General features: G+C 38.3%; 2 protein-coding genes across 2 annotated transcripts in view; both read left to right on the top strand.

The window, feature by feature from the left end:
* Positions 1–21,900, top strand: part of LOC146133196 (E3 ubiquitin-protein ligase UBR3-like) — a 46,044-nt gene that overhangs the window by 5,518 nt on the left and 18,626 nt on the right. Inside the window, exons 9-21 of the mRNA XM_083397979.1 lie at positions 33–235; positions 1,549–1,708; positions 2,242–2,416; positions 3,277–3,344; positions 4,071–4,205; positions 4,782–4,983; positions 5,981–6,163; positions 6,458–6,564; positions 7,042–7,129; positions 7,952–8,076; positions 8,617–8,663; positions 8,941–9,089; positions 16,962–16,981. Coding sequence (XP_083254105.1) covers positions 33–235; positions 1,549–1,708; positions 2,242–2,416; positions 3,277–3,344; positions 4,071–4,205; positions 4,782–4,983; positions 5,981–6,163; positions 6,458–6,564; positions 7,042–7,129; positions 7,952–8,076; positions 8,617–8,663; positions 8,941–9,089; positions 16,962–16,981 — 1,662 coding nt within the window. The remainder of the gene's footprint in view (positions 1–32; positions 236–1,548; positions 1,709–2,241; positions 2,417–3,276; positions 3,345–4,070; positions 4,206–4,781; positions 4,984–5,980; positions 6,164–6,457; positions 6,565–7,041; positions 7,130–7,951; positions 8,077–8,616; positions 8,664–8,940; positions 9,090–16,961; positions 16,982–21,900) is intronic.
* LOC146133197 (putative MFS-type transporter C09D4.1) lies at positions 17,383–19,758 on the top strand. Its single transcript, XM_083397981.1, has one exon. The coding sequence runs from the start codon at positions 17,843–17,845 to the stop codon at positions 19,283–19,285; it is 1,443 nt and encodes a 480-aa protein (XP_083254107.1). The 5' UTR covers positions 17,383–17,842; the 3' UTR covers positions 19,286–19,758.

Genomic DNA, 21,900 nt, shown 5'->3' on the forward strand with positions numbered 1-21,900 from the left:
TCCGTGTAACCCTTGATATCATTCCTTCTCAGATTTTTATGATATCCGTTTATAACATCGTCTATCCAAACCTGGAGCACTCGAAAACTGGCGAAAGCGATTTCCACCAGTGCATCTCGGCAGGCAGCGACGACATTCGCAGCAACGCCTACTGGCCGGTCGTCAGCGATTTCGTAAACGTTCTGAGCCACCAGCGATGCGTCGAAACGTTTTTGCGCAACCCTGATTTAGTAAAGTACGTGTCGAGTTGGATTTTAAGGGATTCCATTCTAGAAAATTAAAAGTTTTTAGGAGGTGTATTTTTTCATGTTTGTGCGACACAGGTCTTTGTGTTAGTTGTTTTCCATAAATAGTACCTTCTTGAAAACAAACGCAACTCTGCTGCTGTCAGTAATAAATAGTTACACATATGTGTGATTGCAATTTAGAAAAAGGAGGCTTCCTGGTTAAAATTTCCTCGGCGCAGACATCAAAAGCGTTACTTCAAAATAAAACCTGTTTCCTATTATTATATTAGACGCTTAATATTATCAAGAGTAATGAACTAATGTCGGTTAGATTTTTAACTTTCAACAATCAACCTAGTCTCCTTTGAATGTTTTCAGTAAAACAGTTTTGGCTCATTTTTGCATCACAGGCCACCATGTCCCCCCGTAAAGTATACTTTTATTCAGGTTTAACCACGAAAATACAAACACGATTTTCGCGCTTTACTTTTATCCGCTTTGAATAAGTCAATTCAGTCAAAAAAGTCAACTCTATCCATCTATGTCTCAATAGAATTGGGCTACTCAGAAACTCTACAATGTCCAATTTATTTTAAATTAGACTTTAAATACTGTTTTTGTGTTTCATGCGTCAGGTATCCTTTTAATTGAAGTTTTACAATTTTACAACAAACTAGATGGAATACCCGGCGTTGTCTAGGTTAAATAGAGTATTTACCATTTTAATACTTTTTATATAAAGTATTTCACCTCCAATAAGCGCGATAATTTGCGAAATCAACCTGAAATTTGCGTGGTTAAACAAAGTTAAACAATCCATCATGCTGTGGTCTCTTTATCAATTTCAATATTTTGTCTTATGAGCTAAAATTACCAAGCTTACTGTGTACAATGGACCGCGACCGATATAATAAATGACTTGGTTTGTTCGCCGGTCGCCATTTATTATGGAGTTGTACGCAGGTTTTTCGCGCTATGAGCGTTTAAACTCGATTTTAACTACATATTTTGAGACAAACTGGTGTTTTTAAGATTTATTGTGACGTTGTGAAGTCATTCTAAAATTTGGTCCTAATCTAAATAAATATTCTAGATACGCCCCTGTTGTCGTATTGGCTTTACACAGTGGACCTCTATACGCCGTTGAGAGCGTATTTTGGGCGGTGTCATAAAAAGTTCACCGACCATTGATATAAATCAAAGGAACATTTAACGAAGCCTAAATCTTCCACGTCAATTTTCACAAAAAAATAATTCAGTGCGTTTTAGCACAAAACAATAGGTAAGTACACTGACTAATGCCAATATGCTTTTTCAATAGTTGCTGGGTGCAGCTAATGTTGAGTTTTTGCGGGATGGATCTAATTCAACGCATAGCGATTCAGCACATAGAGTACGAACCAAGCCACGCATTGCTGGCCTTCTACACGGAACGCGAAGCGTGTGCCTCCACCCTCTGGTGTCTGCTCGATGTTCTTCAGGTAAAAGCCCTATTTTCTTGTTTTCGACGAATTACATTTTTGTAGTTGTTTTTTTCTCCAACAAAATACAACATTGTTTGAATTGATACTAATCTCTGATTTACTAGCAACAATGGCAAATAAAGTAAATCCTGAATACTTCAGTAAACCTTGCGGCCTCACTCTTGCTTCTCGTTAAAACACCCAAAACTAACCCTGGAAGGGAGTACACAGTCTTGCTAGTCGAAAAATAAATATAAAGGTTTTTCCCTTTAAGTTTTATAGCAACATTGACAGCCACAATTTGTGCATGGCAAACGCTAAAATTGCCAACCAAATCCATACAAAAAAATCATTTATAGATTTGGTAAATGTCAGAAACATGCGAATACGCAAAATATAGGCAATCGTTAGCGTAAAGAAGTTTAAGCGTCCGGCTTAGTGCCCGTCCCCAATTTCACCTCTGGTTGGTTATTCAGTTTAATGTTAACATTTTATAACTAAACGACAAGGTTAAAATAAAATGCCGATATCCTTCTTTCGTTAATGCACAGGACTCCTCGAGCGCTCATCTCAGCCTAAGCATGATCGGCATTCTGCTCACAGGGATTACCGATTTCTTCGACGCCCTAGGTTTTGACCGCAAGCTTCCCCACGACCAGATCAGCTACCACTACCCTTTGCACCGCTACCTGGCACATTTCCTCAGCAACGCTATTCACAGACAAGGTGCGTGTATACTGTCTAACACAGGAACAGCATTGTTCCTCAGCTTCTTTTCTTTTATGACTTTGCATGACATGGTTTAATCCAGTGCTTCCCAAACAGTGGGTCGCGACCTATTGGTGGGTCGCGAAGCTATTTCAGGTGAGCCGTGATGCATATCTAAATATTACAGTTTTCTATTAGAAATTATTGCATTATCATTACGTAACATTTAAGCTTGATTTGATAATGTCCAATATGCAAGCTTAAGTTTCGCATTATTAGTAAATTGCATGTGTATGCATTGTTTATTTTCTCATTTGTCTTTTATCTTATTGTGGGTCGCTCAATAAAACCTGCGTTAAATGTCTCGCGAACTGAAAAAGGCTGGAAAGCCCTGGTTTAATCCAACTTTACACGGTTGTCTTCTTCACCAAATATTTCGTTTCTTTGCCTAACACATCTCTTTTGTATTCGGCGAATGTGGCATGGTATTAGCTTTCTTTCGTGCTTAACGCACTTTACATGTTTGGCAGTTTAATGCTAAGTAACATATATGTAAAGTATTTTGCGTGATCTGAAGAACACCATGGTCTAATATTAATCCTGACAAATTCCTGACAAAAATCTCATTCCTATGATAACTGATCGTATGTGGTAATATTGTGGTAATAAAAGGTCCTCCAACTGACCTTTGAAACTGATACACTGGGCTAAAATTTGGCATCACGTTACATTAAAACCAGTTCTGTTTATGTAAAGCTGTGTTTTCTGAGAAACAAACATGAATTGGATTTAAAGTTAATCTATTTTTCGTATTATTTACACGCTAAAAAAAATAACGACATAATTATTCTAAGAAAACTGATACGATTTTTTTGCAGGAGTAACGATGTCCGACATAAGCCTAAGCGAAGAAGATACATTAAGAATTATGCAGCACCCGTTAAATGTAAGTTTTTGCACTATAGATACACAGTAAAAGTAGAATAAAAAAATATATATGTTCAGCTGTACACCTAAAGCCTTGGACAGAACCGAATCAGTCGATCAAAATGCAATCCAGGCAGGCGAGAAAAACAAATAGCGTCCAGTAAGTTTCGAACTTACGACCTTCTGACCTGCCTTGCTTGCATCTTGATCGACACAGTAGGCTCTGTCGAAGGCTTCCGTTGTAATATCATTGGTAAGATGTAATAGATTATCAAAAAATACTTTTGATGGGCTCGATCACAGTGTATGTTCACATATGTGTATTGTGTACATATATTTTATGTTCAGCTGTCGTATTGTGTTTAAATATATACGTTTTATGTGTAATTAATTTCTAATAATTCGCTTTATGTCGCTTTTGTTACTTCGTGATATACTTTTTATTTACTGTATGTCTTCGATTTTCGGCGCAAAAGACATTCCTTGTCAACCAAAACGAATTTTGTATATTTTATATTCATTGTGTAGTTGCATAACTGAACGTATGACAAAATAACACATATTTTTATCCTGCATACAAAACGTCCCGCTGCCATTAACGGGTAATTGTTGAGTGCTATTTGTTGATGAAATTTTTGCGAATTTGAACACAACTTTATTTACGTTTTTATTAAGTTTACTTAAAAGGACAGCTGTCCGGCTAAATAAGATTACCTACGCTCCCTAAATTTTGATGCAAACCCAGGTTTTGGTTACTACCGAGGAGATTCACTGTGGAATGTGGGTAAGGAACGGAATTCATCTCTCCACCCAATCACTGGCTTACAAGCAGTACTTTTTCTGCACCTTCTTTATCGACGCCGACCTGTATATGCTACAGGTAGTTATGGCTGGCGACTTTATTTTTAGCTCTCCGTTTTTGCACTATTTTAAGGCTGCACCACAGTAAACAAGCAGTGATTGTATGGTTATCGTGATGTAAGGGTTAACTGTTTGTACTGTTGCTAATAGAGAATAGAAACATAAATAAAGCAAGAGATTTGTTACTAACGGGATGAATACAATTCTTAGTTGACTATATTTTTATAATGTTGAATATATTGGCCAAATGGTGTATTACTTTATTCATCGGCTAATTGTGTACGTTATATAGTTGTAGGTAAAAGAAAAAAACTATATACTTTGTTTGTTGAAAAAATTTTATACTCTCGTGTAAATATTTTTTAATTTATAGAGTTTAACCCTGTTCCATGGCAACTTCGTAATAAAACCGCCCACAATTTGTAAGGACTGGCCTGTAGATTAAATAAGTTTCTATGTAATCCCTAATCAGTTCTAGAAGAGACAAATCTTTGTTACCGTTTTCCACAACTATGGATCTGTATAAACGCGATTCAGCCAACTGCGCAGGCGCGCCTGCCTCTATTGAAATAAACAACAAAAATCCGCTGCCCAGTTTTGCGCCTCTTTGCTGCCACCCGACGTCTTCGTGGCGAACGTGTTCGAGCGATGCCGCATCAGCCACTGCCTCTCCGTGAACGAATCGCACCAGCCCTCGGGCGCCGCTGGTGGAGGACCGGACGAAGATCGCCAGCCGAAGATGCTTGAGTCGGCTTTCCGTCTTCTTGCCGCCGTGCTGAGCGTCAGGACCAATATAGGTGCGTGTCAGTGTTGTACTAACTTAAGTCAATGACGTGACTCTTAAGTCACTGTTTTCGAATGACGTGACTTGACATCAGTCTTTTGGTCAAAATGACTTGACTTAAGTCTTTTAGACAAATAACTTGGATTGAAATAAAGTGTTTTCTGTTTTTCACTAATCTTTTTTTTAAAACTGGGTTATTTATTAAATTTTTGCACATATTACAATTTGCTTGCTGTACATTGCACTTTTGGTATTTTATAGTTGAGGTATTACTCACAATCAGACCCAATTTTAATAGCTTAACGTGCATTTTTATGACGGGGACTTTAATTGTAATTGACTTGCTCTAATTATGACTTGACTTGGTATTTGTTCAAAAAGACTTGACGGGGACTTGAGTTATTTTACAAATGATTTGACTGGGATTTAAGTCATTTCAAAATGACTTGTTTACAACACTGGTGGGTATTGTTTTGGCGCTGTGGCCGCCGGGAAAGTGCGGGCTAAGAAACGTAGCAGATTTTTTATCGAGTGGTTTAAGCGCCACTGTTTTGTAGATTGTAACGCGAGATTGTTTTACCGGAACGAGATTGTTTTACCGGAGTTGCGATTTGTTCGGTTGTAGTCCACATTTAAATACACGGATGACCAAATTTTTATATGAATTGTTGGCAGAGTTTGTTTTGTTGCCCTGGTTTGCAACTGCTAGAAGTAGGGTTTATTTCGTTTCATTTCAATCAAGGTAATAGTTTTTACATCTTTAAGATACTTTTGTATGTTTTATCCGCTTTTCTTGGCGATCGTACCTCAACTGTCCATGGATGTAATAGGACTTTGGTCGCTATAATACTGTATTGTAATACTACGATACTAATATGGAATATCCGCATCATTATTGTTATCTTTTTACTCTAGTGTACACGTTCCCATTTTATTTTATAGTAGTTTCTTGGCACTGTATTTGTCTACTACCGTGTTTTCAATCGTAAGTTGCCCACTCTCTCTGATAGGTCAGAGCCCGGAAGAGATCATCCAATCGGAGGCCGTGGTTCTGCTGACCAATCAAGCGTGCACCTACAGCAGCCTGTACGACCACGTGCCGCAGTGTCACGAGTCGCACTCCGGCCCGAAACTAAACAACAACACTCAGCTGCTCACTGAATGTCTTCAGGCTCTGGCCGTCAAAAGGGAAGGTGAGCTATAAGAGTTAAACATCGAAGTTACTTACGATGTGTCGGTTTTCACATCATCTTTGTAAGTTGAATTATAGGTCGGGTAATGCGAATGCAAGGTACATTTAATTATATCTACTGTTTACAGTAATGTAAAAGTCAGATATTTTAAAATAAAAAATGAAGGACAACGTTTTCAAGGCGGGCCGAAGTCGTTGACAAACAGACTTGTAGTGGGCTATATAAGACATTTCCTGTATTGCGCCTCCTTTATCTTAACCACATCTACCGAACGTTTTATGTTGAACTGGTTAGGTGGCGCCATGGAGCAGACGACATACGTGCCCAATAAGAAGGCCTGGGCGCTTTACGACCCTATTTTTACCGAACACAGGACCCTGTACAACAAGAATATCCAACAGGTTGGCCGCGTTTTCTTTGTACTCACCAAATCACCGCTACAAAGAAGCACCAGAATATATCATGCTGGGCTGCAACTCTCGCCCTAAACGATTTTAAAAATAGTATAGTTAGCACAGTGGTTTCCCTATGGCCAATTTTAGATTTTCTCTTAATTTTTCGCGCTTGTGGTATCGGTATATTTTTTACCAATTGTTAACGTTATACCAGAAGGACCAACTAAACCAAAGTGAAATAAATAAAAGTAGATGTACTGTTTATACATTCGAACATTACGCATTGCTGAACGGATTAGCCTAAAATTTTGCTCAGTCGTAAACTGACCACATAAATTTTCTGTTTTTCATGTTCCGAGGTCCTATAGTTCCTATAAATTACATTAATTTTTCTGACCGAACCTTTTCATTCGAGCCCAGAGAAGAATTAATAATGCCCGTTTACAGGAAGATTGCTGTTTATATTGCTATCCTTTATTACAGGCCCACTCTAACTACCGCAAGCACTTAAGTACGGAAGGAAAACTCGACTCCAGCGTCACCGACTCGTCGCTGTGGCCACCTTACCAGCGTCAGTACTAAATTGGTCATTAAAATTTCAGTCTGTCGTTAAAGGAAAATTTTGTGACAAAGTGACCTTTTTTCCCTAAACAAATAACATGGGCGGTAAAGTGGTCATTTTACTAAACAGATCTCGCATTACAACTGAAAACGATTGAATCGGAAATGTTTATCAGTCTGCAGGAATTTATTAAAAACGCAACAGCTCACCTAAGTGGTTTCATTACATGTTTGAAATAAACGCATTCAATGCGTGAGTACATTATTGCCATACATTTAACCCACCAGATAATCTCTTATTACAACGAGGTACCTACTCTAAATAAAGTTCAAGTTGAATATGAAGAAAACATATATGTCCACTGTTCATTGACATTTTCCCTTAATTCATACAATACTTTACCCCAGGATTTCCTAAACTTTTTTTGGACCACGGACCACTATTTGTGAATCTGTTTTTTCGCGGACCGAAATACAAAGCAAAAAATAAATAAAACTGCAAATGCCGATTGTCAATAAGAATGTATTACTACTAGGAATACGATAATTTTTCGTAAACAACTTTTTGACTACAACGAATGCGCAATAAGTAAGATTTACTATTCTGGATAGCAAAAGATTTCGAAATCATTAAGTTGTGAATAACTGTTATCTTTAAAGGCCTTTGTACAACGTATATGTGTGACTTTTTAATTTCTTGTCATATCGCCTCAGACCACCTGTGCAGTCGTCGCCGACCACCAACCATAGTTTGGGAAACCCTGAAAATTAGCAAAAAAACACTTAAATGCGCAGGTTTTTTACAATAATCATTTCCCTTATATCGATGTAGCCATTACCGAACCACCGCCAGCGTACGCGAACCTGATTAACATCTTGCACTGTCCGACCTTACACGCTTTCATCTACGTCATCCTTCATAAGGCCTTACACAATCACTCAGTCGTCAATGACAAGGTATTTATGACTGTTCGCATCAAATCAACTTTAACGTTTTACCATGCCCAGGGACAAATGGCATGACTTTACCTTTCTAAGAATTTTGTATTTGTTGATCTTTATGTAAAATCTATGTGAAAAAGTCTTTTTTACCAAATTGTCGCCCATAAAGCTTGTGTTTATTGCTCGAGCTGCCGTTCTTCCTAAAGATTTTTGTCCTTCCATCAGACTAACTGATAATAATGGTTGAACTATACCTGCTTGAACATAACGAAATAAAAATGATAGTTTAAATTTTTTTACTCTTAGCCGTTAGGTTTTAGTTAAGTTGGTTTTTCATTCGGTAGTGTATTTATTATTTATATAATTATACACGTTTGGTCATTAATCAAAATGATCGTGGCTGTTTTAAAACGTTTTGTAGTCGAGCGTGGTTTTAACTTTGGTTAAAAAATGCTTTTAAACGTTTTTTAAGGGAATTTGTTTCATATCCCGTTTATTGTTTTAAAATTGCCGTGTCATTATTCTAACGCGCAACGTATCTACAACGCTCCACAGACTTTGTCGTTAACTCTTCACCTTTTGGAATCCAGTCTTCTGCTTGGATTGAGATCTCAACCGCCAGAAGGTAAGACTTCAACAAATTTGCTGTTAATTGACATGTGATAGTGCGAAACTTTTTCAAAGGAGATACCGACAGCTTTGGATAACTTTTAATAGCCATTGATATGGTACTCCTTTCATTCATCCACCAAACAATAAAATATAAAAAAGGTTTAATTAGCGCTCTGCCCGAATGCATTATTTTGATCAGAAATGCCTATGGGTCACCTGGTTTAAAGTATAAACAACCAGCTCTAACATGCATTTCTATTGAACGACGCCAGGCAAAGCTGGATATGAAACACGAACCGATCTGCTGCCTGACCCGGCGTTCGCGTCATGGTTCCGGTCACGTGACATGACCGTCAACATTGTGAAGGTCGTCGACCAGTTGCAAGTGCCGCCACAGGATGGCGCCGGTGAGTTTAGTTAACATTGCTTAACGAATGGCTGTTTGTCGAATTTGATTTATTGGACTTATTGCTACTCCATTGAACACCCAATGCAAACTGTGGGGATAGGAATCTCCTTTATGTTTTGTTTTGTGATTTTGTGTAAGATTAATGAAAAGTCAATTTTTCTCAACGTAAGCCTGAAATATTTCATGCCAATAAGCGTTTTACTTCAGTATATGTGTATAACACTGCATGAAGGGCTTTGATCGTTTTAACAGTTTGTGTCTGATTATGCGTTTTTATAACTAAGAATTGTCATAGTTAGGGTTCGCCGCAGATTTTAAGGTCATTTTGGAAAAGCCTACGTTGCAACATATACCGCTGTTACCAGAAAGCACTGAAACAGTCGCGCAGGTAACAGGAAACAATACTAAAGAAGACAATCAGCAGTTTTTATACCCGATTCAGTGCAGTTCTAAGCGAAAAGGTCTACGACTATTAGTGTACCCAATGGATCAAAAAGTCCGACTTAAAGACTTTAAGGCAGGGGTTCCCAACCTGTGGAAGGTTTTTCAGATGGTACGCGAGTATCTTCCGTTTTTTTCACAAAACCGTGGACTCACAACTTTATATTTTGTTTGTCTGGTTTGGTTTACATAAAAAAAATTTCCCCGAAGCCCATTCTTATTGTTACGTGACTATTCCTGTTGTTTCGAAACAATGCAATTTTCAAAATTAAACCATTGTTGACAAGGAGCACAGTTGCTATATAAAGCGTAGGCTACAACGCTATGGGAGAGCACTAATCTACTGTATAATCTACTGTTTTATAGCTGACGCTACAAATAGCGTTGCTAAATGCTAGTTGTAAGCTAAAAATAGATCAAAATATGATTTGATCAAATTAGTTGTTCTGCAAGAGTGGTACGCGTGACACTACAGAGCGTCCAAGTGGTACGAGATCCTAAAAAGGTTGGGAACCCCTGCTTTAAGGTCTTCGATAATGCACTAATTTGACTTAACAAATGTGCATAAGAAGATTAAGTTTAATAATACTTGGCCCACCCAAATACTAACCAGCATCCTTCCCCAAATAATGTGCGTTGATTTAATAATTACTAGACGAAACACCCGGCGTTGTCCAGGTTAAATAAAATATTTATCAGTTATTCAGTTATTCTAACTGGTTAAAAATTAATTACATCTACAATAACCACGATAAAGTACTAAGTCTATACCTGGATTGTATCTGGTTAAACAAAATGAAACAATCCAACATACTGTGGGCTCTTTATCACTATTGCACATCACGTTGTAACATGTTAAACTGATAGCCTCATGTTATAACCCATAATTATGAAGGCTTAGTTAGATAATCAGCATATAACCCGAAAGTAATGTTACGGATAGCGTAAGATCTTCGTAAGTGGCTTAAATAATGCAACCATATTTTTTTTAAATGTTATAACAAATTTGCTTACACCTAAACGTTCTACTGCGTGTCACTAAATAAAAAAAATATCAAATCATGTGTGTCTAAAATCGGTTAACTTATGCTTTCCCACAATCAGAGTAACACTCACAGCCTGTGTGAAAGCAGCATTAATGTGAAAGCGGAATGGCGTGTTTAATTTCTGTAACTTATCTTAGTAATTTCTCCGTACTTTTCCATTTGCTTAAAACAATCTAAAGATAAAAAATTAACGTATAACCTAAAAAGCAGTTTTGTGTTTGAAATAGGTCACTAAAGGAAAGTCGTGAACGCGCTGTGACCATTTAATTACTAATTCACGTGTTACCAGCATTGTATAAGCTTGCTGAAGCCGCATGATATAGCCGGTGATTTAAAAAAAAATGAGGTTATTTAACATCAAACCAAATTGCAACGTTGTGTGTTTGTTTTAATTGAGCTACTAAACACAAAACCTTGGCTAAACACGTCTCGCATATTTTACGTAACGAAAACCCGTGACTAATATCGATCGAAAATCACTAACAAACGTAAAGTTGTAGCAGCAATTGTTCAAATTGCGCGAAATTTAAGCAAATAAGTCATCACGGTAAATACCATACTGAATTCAACGAAAAAAATTCCGTTTGAAAAGTAAATTTGCTTAGTGTTTAAACCGCTGCAACAAACGTGATATTTTGCCAACCCAGTCCAAATGTTCTCCAAATGTTGCGTAGTTTAAACTCGGTTAGGGATGTTGTAAGTTGTGTAAGTGTCTAATTCAGTGATTCTCAACCGCGGCTCTCAACTGTACATTTTGCGGCTTTCTAACCGAGTGAAAAATTAGTTAAAAGTAGCAGAATTGCAACAAAGTAAGTAAGAGAAATCAAGAATTAATGAATTGTATCAGCAAGGATCCCTAGTACGAAGTACTAATGTTACCGGGTACTTCCATCCGGCTCTTTAAAATTTTGTGGTTTGTTACGTCACAATATATTTAGTCTCGATCGACAAGCTATGGCAAACACTGTTAATTAGTCAGCCTAGGCTAGCGTAATGTATATTTGTTGTTTTCTTGTTGCTTTCTTAATGTTTTTTAATTATATACCTACTGTTGTTTATTATGCGGCTCCTTGCAAACCTTAGGTTTGAAATGCTGCTCTTGCTCTAAAAAAGGTTGAGAATCATTGGTATAATTGCCTGATAAAGGAATGTTAAGGAAAACGCAGCAATAAACGCAATATTTTGCGAACTTAGACTATCTTTTACGTGGTTAAACAAACTGCAAAAAGCTATCAAACATAAACTCTGCCACATGAAACTTTATTTTACCAAGGCAATGCACATTACGCAGGTTATTGGCTTATAAATGTGTGAAAATGCTTTACCCTTTTCGTCAAGAGGTTTTGCGAGAAGTCCCACTCCTGCCCTTTCGAGTGAACATGTAACCACTGTTGAGTGATGTTTTCGAATGGTACGACTAAAATCGACTATAGCACACAACATTTGGCTAAGCATGCCATACATCTTTTAAGTAACGAAAACCCAATAACTCTCAAACGTAAAACTTCAGGTTGTAGCAGCAATTTGTTTAGACTTGCTTCATAGTGTGATATTTAAGCAAATACCTCTTCTCAGTGCTAAACTGCGTCAAATGTAAGAAATCCTCTTTGAAAAAAAAATGATTTCTGTTGAACTGCTGCAATGAACGCAATATTTCGTGAACTGTGCCAAGTATTGTGTGGTAGATTACATTGTAAGAAGCTATTAGGCTTTGGCCTCGATCACTATCACAACATTGCTGGGAAGGCTTGTTGTACGATATACGTGTACGTGGTTTTCCAATGCTTATTCAAAGTATGTTTAGTATACGTCCCGTGTGGTAGCAGTATTTGACGTCCAACGAAAGAGAACTTCGTTTGAAAAGTAATTCTGGTTAGTGTTCAAACTGCGACAACAAATGCTATCTTTTGCGAACTCTGTCTAAATTTTGCGTGGTTAAATATACTGCTAAAAGTTTGAAACTTAAGTCTTTACTTGAAACGTTGCACACGTTCGTGTACAATAAATTTCATAACATGTTGTGTTTTTTTTGCCTTTACGTAAGCCTATTGTTTACACCAAAGCGCTGGTGGTCCCTTGACTTATAAGGATTGAAATTAAATTACTCTTTTCACACGGTTTTTTATACACTGCAACAAAATATGTAGCGACATTTATCGATCCAGAATTGCTAACAAACGCCCTAAAAATAAAAGTTGCTCACCCGTGACCGGTTTGCGATGGCGCTCGCTTGAGATGCGAGACTTTCTCTAGTCTGGGAGCACCTGACTTTGTTTCTATTTTTCCCACTTGCTCGGCGACTCGCTTAAGAGGGAGCAAAATGAGCCACGGTTGCTCTGTCTGTCTCCCTAAAATGAGCGCTGTCTGTATCTCCCTAAATCGCGAACATGCTGACGACCGACTCACAAACTTTCCAGTTTATTCTGTTTAGATAAACGCTTCACGTCCCAATACCTCAATTTGTTACGTAACAATCCCATATACCCTGGACGAGAAACTATCTTATGCCCACCCGAGTTTGGGCTTTTTTTCCCAGCCTACCAATAATTATTAAATTAGCACACATTATTTGGGTTAGGATTCGGGTTAGCGTTTTGGGTTCATTTTCTGCATTTACATGCAAAAAGAATGTTTTGGGTAGGTCATGGCTGCTGACCCCTTGGGCCGCCCATGTTGTTGGGTTTTTTTGGTAGATCAATAACAACATGTCGCTGCGTATCGAATTTTTTCGTTGCGTAACGTTTTTCGTTACGCAAAAATGGTTTCGTTGCGTAACACATCGAAATTTTTCGTTGCGTAACTTATAACGGACATCATTTATAAGGTGAGTGGTTGTGATGTAGTTTACTGCCGAACGTAGTGTGTTTACAAATAAACCTAAAAGTTTGCTCACGTCAAAATGCGCTGTTATATAACTAACATCCTCGTCACGATATATCCGTCTATCTTACTGTACATGACATTGGCTTGTAGTCAAACACGCTGCCCGTGACAAAATTTTGTAAGGTCGGCGACGCAGCTTGAAGTATAAAATAAGTATTCCGTTCAGTGCCATATGCATTTTATTTTATTTATGCCAATGATAAATCAGCAGCAATCAATTTGTGCATAATAATAAAGTGCTGTCTGGCTGATACCTTTTATAATTTCTTGTCAGCTAGAACAGTATATTCTAGCCAGGCCATAGCAGCCGAGAGGCGGGCGGAACTGTTTGATCAAAACAAAGCAGTAGTCGTGCGGATTTCGCTTGAAACATAGCTTGTCAGTCGACCTTTAAAGCTTCCCAGTAACGAACCTTTCCATTGGAGTCAGTGTATTTTATGTGTTCAGTTTGTAGCCACTTTCCATATCAGTTTGTAGCCATTTCCCTCTGCGCACAACTTTAATATTATCAATCCTACTTTGGCCGGCCACAGTTGCCTAATAAAGTTTCTAGTAGATCAGCAAGCTCACATATCATAAACTAAGTCTATTAAATGCATATAAACACACTTAAAACAGATTATTAAACGCATTTTTATAACACACATATATTATGTTCTTCTCACAACCTGTGTTAGGAATATTGCATGGTAGGGATCAGCGTCGTAAGATAGGTAAATTTTAAAAACAGATTTTCCAAATTTTGTGTTCCTTAATGATTAAAAAGTGGATTTTTGCTTAGAATTCCACTAATTTCTGACGGATCGGGTGTTTTCACATAGTCTTTGCTGGTTAATTTACTGCTAAGTGATTAAATAAAACTCTGACTATAAAATGTCATTCTATCATCAATTAAAAAGACACTAAATAGAACCCAGTAATTCATTTTGACAGGTCACGGTGTGCTGGCAAATGTGATTCGTGAAACAATAAGCCACATTATCGTGTTTCTGTCGCACACATATATATTGCGTTAAATAAACACTAATAAATATAACTTTTATGTTACCGAAATTATGTAAGTGAGGACTCTTCTTATGATCCGCTTCATTTTAACAACAAACCATTATTATTACGTTTAACCTTATAGGTGACCTCCGAGGCAGTTGGGAGTATAATATTTTCCTAAGTTATTAACATATCCTATATTTGACTATCGCATTTGGTTACACCGTCTTTTTTCCCCTTTATGATAATTTTGCTTATTAACGATCGACGTGTAATTTCACTGGCTTAGTTTGAAATATGCATATAGCTTTCTTTTTTGCAGGTTTTTCTTCTTTGTCGTCAGCCGGAACTGTTGTCAAAACTGCGGTAAGTGAACATTCCACTTACTTGTTTACTGCTAAATTGCGCATATTATTATTTTTTTTCCGAAATGGTAGAATTTTATTTTTTATTTTTTTGATTCATCTATTTTTTTTTGTTGTCTTAGTGGACCGTTATCAATAGCGTTATGACGTAGCTTTGTAACGTCCTCGCTAAAAATGCATGCAACATTACCATTTTGCTTGCTGCTTCCCTTGTAAAGTTTTAATTTGTGCAGGCCTGGTGTTGATATGTTTGGATAGAGCAACATGCGAAACAGGTGCTAACAGAGAGTTCTATACGTTACCATCAGATTTCGCATTTAAATTTGCGGCGGTAAAATATGTTGCTTCGCAATAAGTTATTTTACCAAGAGAAGCCTCCCCCCAATGAAAGGGCCTAGGGGTGCAGACCCATAAACCTATCATATGCAACTACATAGCACTCTACGTCATGTCCTAAAAACTACTATGTATACTTTTTCTATGAAGCTACGGCAAATATCGGTCTAAAACATGGGATAGCAAATTAAGAATGAATAACGGCAAAATCAAAATTTTTGGCCCATATAATAAGGAAAGAATAAAAATAATTTTACAGAGCTACAGGTAATTAAGTTCCAGAACACTCTAAAGACCATATACAGGTAATATAACAACGGCTAATTAAAATAAATTGACATCCTACAAATGACAAAATGTGGAAGTAAATTGTTTTCTTTCAAAACATTTATTTCGTCGATTCGTTATGCAAATGCTCAACATATTTCTTGAAAGGGTACCCCTCACCGATAATTCTTTCTTATAACCCCCTCACCGATAATTCTTTCTTATAAAAATCATTATCAGTAACATCGGTGTGTTTTATTCTCTTCTGGTTTTCTTGTCGATTCTAAATTCGGATAAGTACGTGACTTTTTTTTACTCCCAAGTTGAACCTGTTGAATATGGTGTACAAAAATAACTGTCTTTAAAAGATCCCTCGGTCCTCGCCACGCCATTGGCATTTGAAGTTTTAAGCGTTTTCATTTGGTGTTTGTCTATCTTAATGTTCTGCACAACGTTTTACAAATAATGTGTGTTGTCCAGGAGTATTTTCGATCACCCAATTTACTTTTGAATAGGCTAGACAAGTTCGTTTAAGATAACTTATTGATGTCCTACCGTACACAATGCAATGGCAATACTGAAAATAACATTAAAAATTCGCGCAAAACGTCCTAAGTTCCCTGGCGGTAACCAATTGTGAAATAAGAACGACAGGTTCGCGTGAAGTTTTTTTAAGTTTAGTGCTAGAAATTTATGACCGATTCATTATTTTTGTGCATAGAATATCCAGTTGTCGTTGTTCTGTTGCGTGATTTGCAAAAAACAGCATTGCAAATTTATTTTATGTTCAGCTTAAGTTCAGTGTTTTGAAAGTGTCGTTAAATTTATTTTTGCTGTTTGAACATGGCACTATACTGTTTTGTTTTCCAATTAATTTTAGTTCTTCAAAAGGCTAAAAATTTCTTTTTAGACGTCTTTTGAATTTGTGTGACCCTGATGAAAGCGCATAACCGTAACGAGTAAAGCTAAACAATACACGTGAAAGCAATATAACTCAACCCGAACGCCCGCACTCTGCATTACCGTATTTTACGGACCATAAGGCGCACCAGATTATAAGGCGCACTGTCAATAAATTGCTGTGATTAGTTTTTTGTATATACATAAGGCGCACCGGGCTATAAGGCTCACGATCAATTTATCCAAATCGCCCGGGCGTCCGCAATCTAAAGCACGCTGAGGCCTCCACAAAAAGGCCGAGTCTTCAGCCGCGTGGGAAACCGCTCCGCTCTTTCTCCTACTCCTCCCACTTTTTCTCTGCGCTCCTCTTTTCGTCTCCTTTTGCAACCCAACCGTTGGTTCGGCGGCCATGCCGTCGCCTGTCGATCAGACGCAACGTGGGGTCGCAATTTGCTAGTTGCTTTTACCGTAGTTTATTGTGTAAGACGGTGATTTATTTATATAATAATAGTATCGGTACTGGTTTTGAGTGTAGGCAATAAACCACTCTCGTACTTGATCCATACATTAGGCGCATAAGGCGCACGATCAATTTATGAGGAAAAAAAATGATTTAGATTCCCCTTATGGTCCGTAAAATACGGTACATGTCAGCTAGTTTGATGAGATCGGGAGTTGACAAACTCTCAAACTTTTACTAAAGCAGCCACAAGTAAACTAACCTTTATCAGTTCGAGAATGTTTTAACAAAACACGGTCTATAGAAGCTGATTATCCAGTATTGAATAGTTATTTAGTAAACGCCAAATTTTCAAATCGTCATTTGGTAAAATGGTTTTAGTCGTGCATATGATGATAACTCTGGCAAATATAGCCATTGTACACCTTCTCTTCATTTGACACGACTGTTAGAGTCTTCTGCGAAATTTGCTGACTAAGATGTTACGTCATCCTATGCTAGAACACGAATTAGCGTTCTGTTTTTGGACTTTGTATCTGTAGACTGGTCTAACTCTTACGCCAGTGATTTATTGAGCTATGCGTCACATACCACCCTGTGTTATACGCACCCTGTGTTACGTGATACGCACCCTGTGTTACGTCATACGCATTGTGCGATACAAAAAAGGCCCGCTTACTTACCACTTCTGAGCAGGCTGGTTATATACTGCAATCGTGTACCAGGGCACGCTTTGATTCGTTTTGGTATTGGCAAACCTAAAGAAAAAAAGCAGACTTAAAAAAGTTAGGTCGAGAATACTTGGCCACGAAAAGAAAACTAGTCAAGCGTGAACAAAAGCCTAGTCACCCTGTGTTACGTCATACGCATTGTGCGTTACAACAAAGGTCCTCTTACTTCCCACTTCTGAGCAGGCTGGTTATGTACTGCAATCGTGTACCAGGGCACGCTTTGATTCGTTTTGGTATTGGCAAACCTAAAGAAAAAAAGCAGACGTAAAAAAGTTAGGTCGAGAATACTTGGCTACGAAAAGAAAACTAGTCAAGCCTGAACAAAGGCCTAGCAAGTATTCAAAATGGTAAGTGAAGACAGTCCGCTGTTGGACAAAAGCGAAAGCCCCACCGAAGTGTACAAGGTGCGGTGGGCTTTCCTCTTCGTGCTGACCATTCTGCAGTCAGCGAACGGCTTCAACTACGCAGGCTTCGGACAGATTAGCGACTTCTACCGCGTCTACTTTGACGTCTCCTTTGCGCAAGTCGACTGGCTCACCCTGTCCTCTATGACCGCCGTGATTTTCAGCTCGGCGTTTCTTGCCTGGCTTAGTTTTCGAGAGCTGGTGAACCTGAGGCGCCTAATCTGCGCCGGCGCCGTCTTTACGAGCGTCAGCTTCTGCCTAATTTCGTTTGGCGTGTCCGCCCGGCACCGCTTTGCAGCCGTGATTGCTGGCCAGGTCGGCAACGGGATGGCGGCCTCGGCACTGATTGCAGCGCCTCCCATCTTCGCGGTTACGTGGTTCCCAAATAACGAAATTGGCCTCGCGATGTCGCTTGTACTGGTCGGCATTTCGTGTGGAAGCATCCTTGGCTATACGCTTCCGGCCAATATAATCATCCCACTAGGCGATGAGAAGAACACGAGCTTGACTGACGAATGGGCGAGCGAAAATCGCGCAATCCTGATGCACCTCTACCTGTCATTGACCGCCGTCGCTCTAAGCACTGCTGTGGTGTTTCTTTGCTTTCTCCCTAACCATCCGCCAAAGCCGCCCAACTTCGCCGAGGTGGCGAGGAACGCCGAACTGGACCGACAGCGAATGAACGGAGAGTACAGGGCGGAAGCCCAAAGCTTTTTAGCGCACTTGCGTGAAATGCTCACGCCGACCTACGTGCTTGCTATCATTGCATTCGGGATAGTTTTTCATGTAAACACACTCGAATTGACCCTCATGTCCGAAATTGTGGCCTCGATCCCCAACGTGGAATCTTCAAACTTGAACTCGGATCAGATCAGCGGTTACGTAATGTGCGTACTGGCCTTTGGAGGCTTTCTAGGCTGCCTCGTTGGTGGCGCTGTGTTGGATAAGTTTCAGAGACCGCAGGTTCAAGCCTCTTTTGCGTCGCTTACCTGCTTTTTAGCCTCGCTAGGCCTTGTATTGGGCTACGTTAAATCCAATATCTGGGTGATTGGCATTAGTAACTTTTTCTACGGCCTTGCAATCCGCATGTGCATTATACCGCTGTATAAGATTGCAATCGAGCAATCCTACCCCATGGAAGAGAAGGTGGTCAGTCCTTTCCTAGTCGGTGCCCAAGCACTTTTCGGCGTAACGTCAGCCGAACTGGGGCGATTGGTTTACGAGTTCGGTGGGGGACTGTGGGTGCTCGTATTCCAGTCAATTTGGCTGCTCGTCGCCCTCATTGTGATCGTTGTCACCAGGCCCGACTACAGACGCCAAACGGCGGAGCACGCAGAGGAAGCAAAACAACACGACACGAAAAGCATTCACGGGGAGGGTTAGGCGCAAAATACTCCGATCGTACCTTTAGTACGGGTTTTCTATTCCAACAACGACAATAGTTCTTTATAAACCGTTTTAAAACAGCAAAGATGAATTTAACATTCTGTAACAGATGGGTTTAAAAGAGTCACACGAATATCAAGGATATTCTGAGGTTAGAAGGAATGTGTGGGGCATGTTTAAAAAGTTCACACCTTGTTGTTATTATCCTGTATCGTTTTGGTCTTTTAATTATTATTCTCCGTTTAAAAAAAACTCAAACCAATTTTCCAGTGTGTTATTCAACTTATGACCTGAAAATTTAAATCCGTTTTTTTTTTTTTGCTGTACGATAGTTTTCATCGTACATTTTGTTGTTACCAGCTACTTGCGATTGTTCCAAGTCTCTAGAAAGAAACACATAAAACTGAACCAAGCTAATCTCTGAACAAAAGAGTGTTCGCGTTGTGTAATTTATTTGAAGTTCTTTGCCGTATTTTCTTTGCTGCACATCACCCTTTGTGTCTTTATTTATTGCGTTGTCATCCCAATGGATTCATGTTTTATCTAGAAATTTGTCATGTTTTAGCCCTGAATAACCATTCTTGACCTATAAGTGAATTATATTTTAAAACAGCATAACGTAATAAGAATATCAAAGCCCATACAGAAGTAGGTATGATACCTGATACCTACTTCTGTATGGGCTTTGATATTCTTATTACGTCTTACTACAACCTCCAACCATTATGCTCCAAAACAGCATAAAAGTCTCGCTTTTAATTGCATAAATGCTGTAGATTTTTCAAAAGGCATATTTTGGCCTCGCTCTAGGACAGTTGGTCCGGGAAAGAGTCTATAATAGCTTCGCCCTTGCGCCACGTCGCCGTTCCTTTAATTAAGCTTTATATATATTAAAGTTGTGTGCGACGGTAGCCTATTTTACTGGTGTACGAATTAAACCTAAAAAGCGTGTGAGCGTGTTTTCCCACGAATAAACCAAGTTAACTTTTAAAATAGAAGTGGCGGGTTTCTTAAATGGAAGTCGTTGCGCCGCAGTGACACGATATAGAGAAAGTACACGTTTATAGAGCACACGAGTTTACGTTTTTTTGCTGCTGCTGCTGCTGCTGCTTTTAATACAGGTTGGTTAGTTAACATACTTGCTGTAGTACGCATTTTACGTAATAACACTGGGACGACTGAGACAGACTTGGACAACTAGATTTATTTTAACTTTTTAAAATTAGATTAGAATTAAAATTAGAGCATTTGAGTTTTTTCAATTTAGATTAGACTTTGGAGCATTATGGTTGGAGGTTGTAGTAAGACGTAATAAGAATATCAAAGCCCATACAGAAGTAGGTATCATTTTGGACGTTAACGTCTAGAATTTGAACTAGAATCACATTTAGTTTTTACAACCAATTTAATTTATTCACAATTTATTCTTATAAGAACGTAAATGGTAAAAATGTGTGTGCTAATTTGTATGCATTTTTATGCTTTTTAGCCTGTAAAAATTACATACAAGTCGTTCCAACCAGAAAATTTTAATTGAAATTCTGTGATTAAACTGAGAGACTAAAAATGCCGTTGGACAAAGTAGCATTTTTGGTAAAATCCAAATTAGATTAGAACTAGAATTAGAGCAAACAAGCAATTCACAAATTGGATTAGAAGTAGAATTAGCCGCATTTTGCTCTAATTCAATGAATTAGAAAACTAGAATTATCTAGTTGTCAAAGTCTGGACTGAGATGGAGGGAGTCTGCAATCGACACAGGTCTGTTGTCGGCATACTCTTTAAACAACATCTATTCAGTCCTTTTTTGAAACATGTTTAAAATATAACCGAATTGGACATAAATGTAGTTTCAATGATTCCGTACGTAATATGCAACACAAGTAATCGACAAACATGTATTGTACGAATACATATCGAAACTAGACGGGGGTGCGGTTGTTGTATATTTTGTCAGGGGATATATTTTCAGGGCTTAGTGTTTATTTTCAATTTTTACTTTATTTTAATTTTTTTTTTTTAATATTTTGTATTGTGTACTTTATATTATATATTTTGTTTTTCATTTTCCTTAACTTGTTTCTGCAAGCAAAAACAGATATGGGCCGAAAACTCTCCCACTTAAAATATGCCTTTGATGCGAAAGGGGTTCAAATATGGCGTAGAATTTGGGGAATGATCGAAACATATATTTGATAGAATTTACTTAGATAATGCATATGGCTATTTTATTAAATTTTGACCCGCTTACGTGTTTGAAAATCAAATATTATCATTCTCTTAAAGACTAAAAATGGTTTAACGCCTATGGTTTGCTATACTTTTGCAAACTTTCACTAGGTAATTTTTTACCATAGCTTGGTCCGAGCAATCACTGTTAAAACAGGCTTTAAATCTGTCGTTTCAAACAATATGAAAAACACTATTACGTGCCTAATACGCAAACTATTAAATCGAAAGTTTTGCTAGATAAGTTTAGGCCTGATGTTGGTATGCTGGTTGGAGCAAGATGCACAACAGGTGCTAACAGAGAGGCGTAGACTGCCTTAAGATTTCGCATTTAAACTTGCGGCGGTAAATACACCCTATTGACACTTAATTATTAGGCGAAG

Source organism: Ascidiella aspersa, chromosome 9, assembly GCF_963924565.1.
Source record: "Ascidiella aspersa chromosome 9, kaAscAspe10.2, whole genome shotgun sequence".
Taxonomy (NCBI): domain Eukaryota; kingdom Metazoa; phylum Chordata; class Ascidiacea; order Phlebobranchia; family Ascidiidae; genus Ascidiella; species Ascidiella aspersa.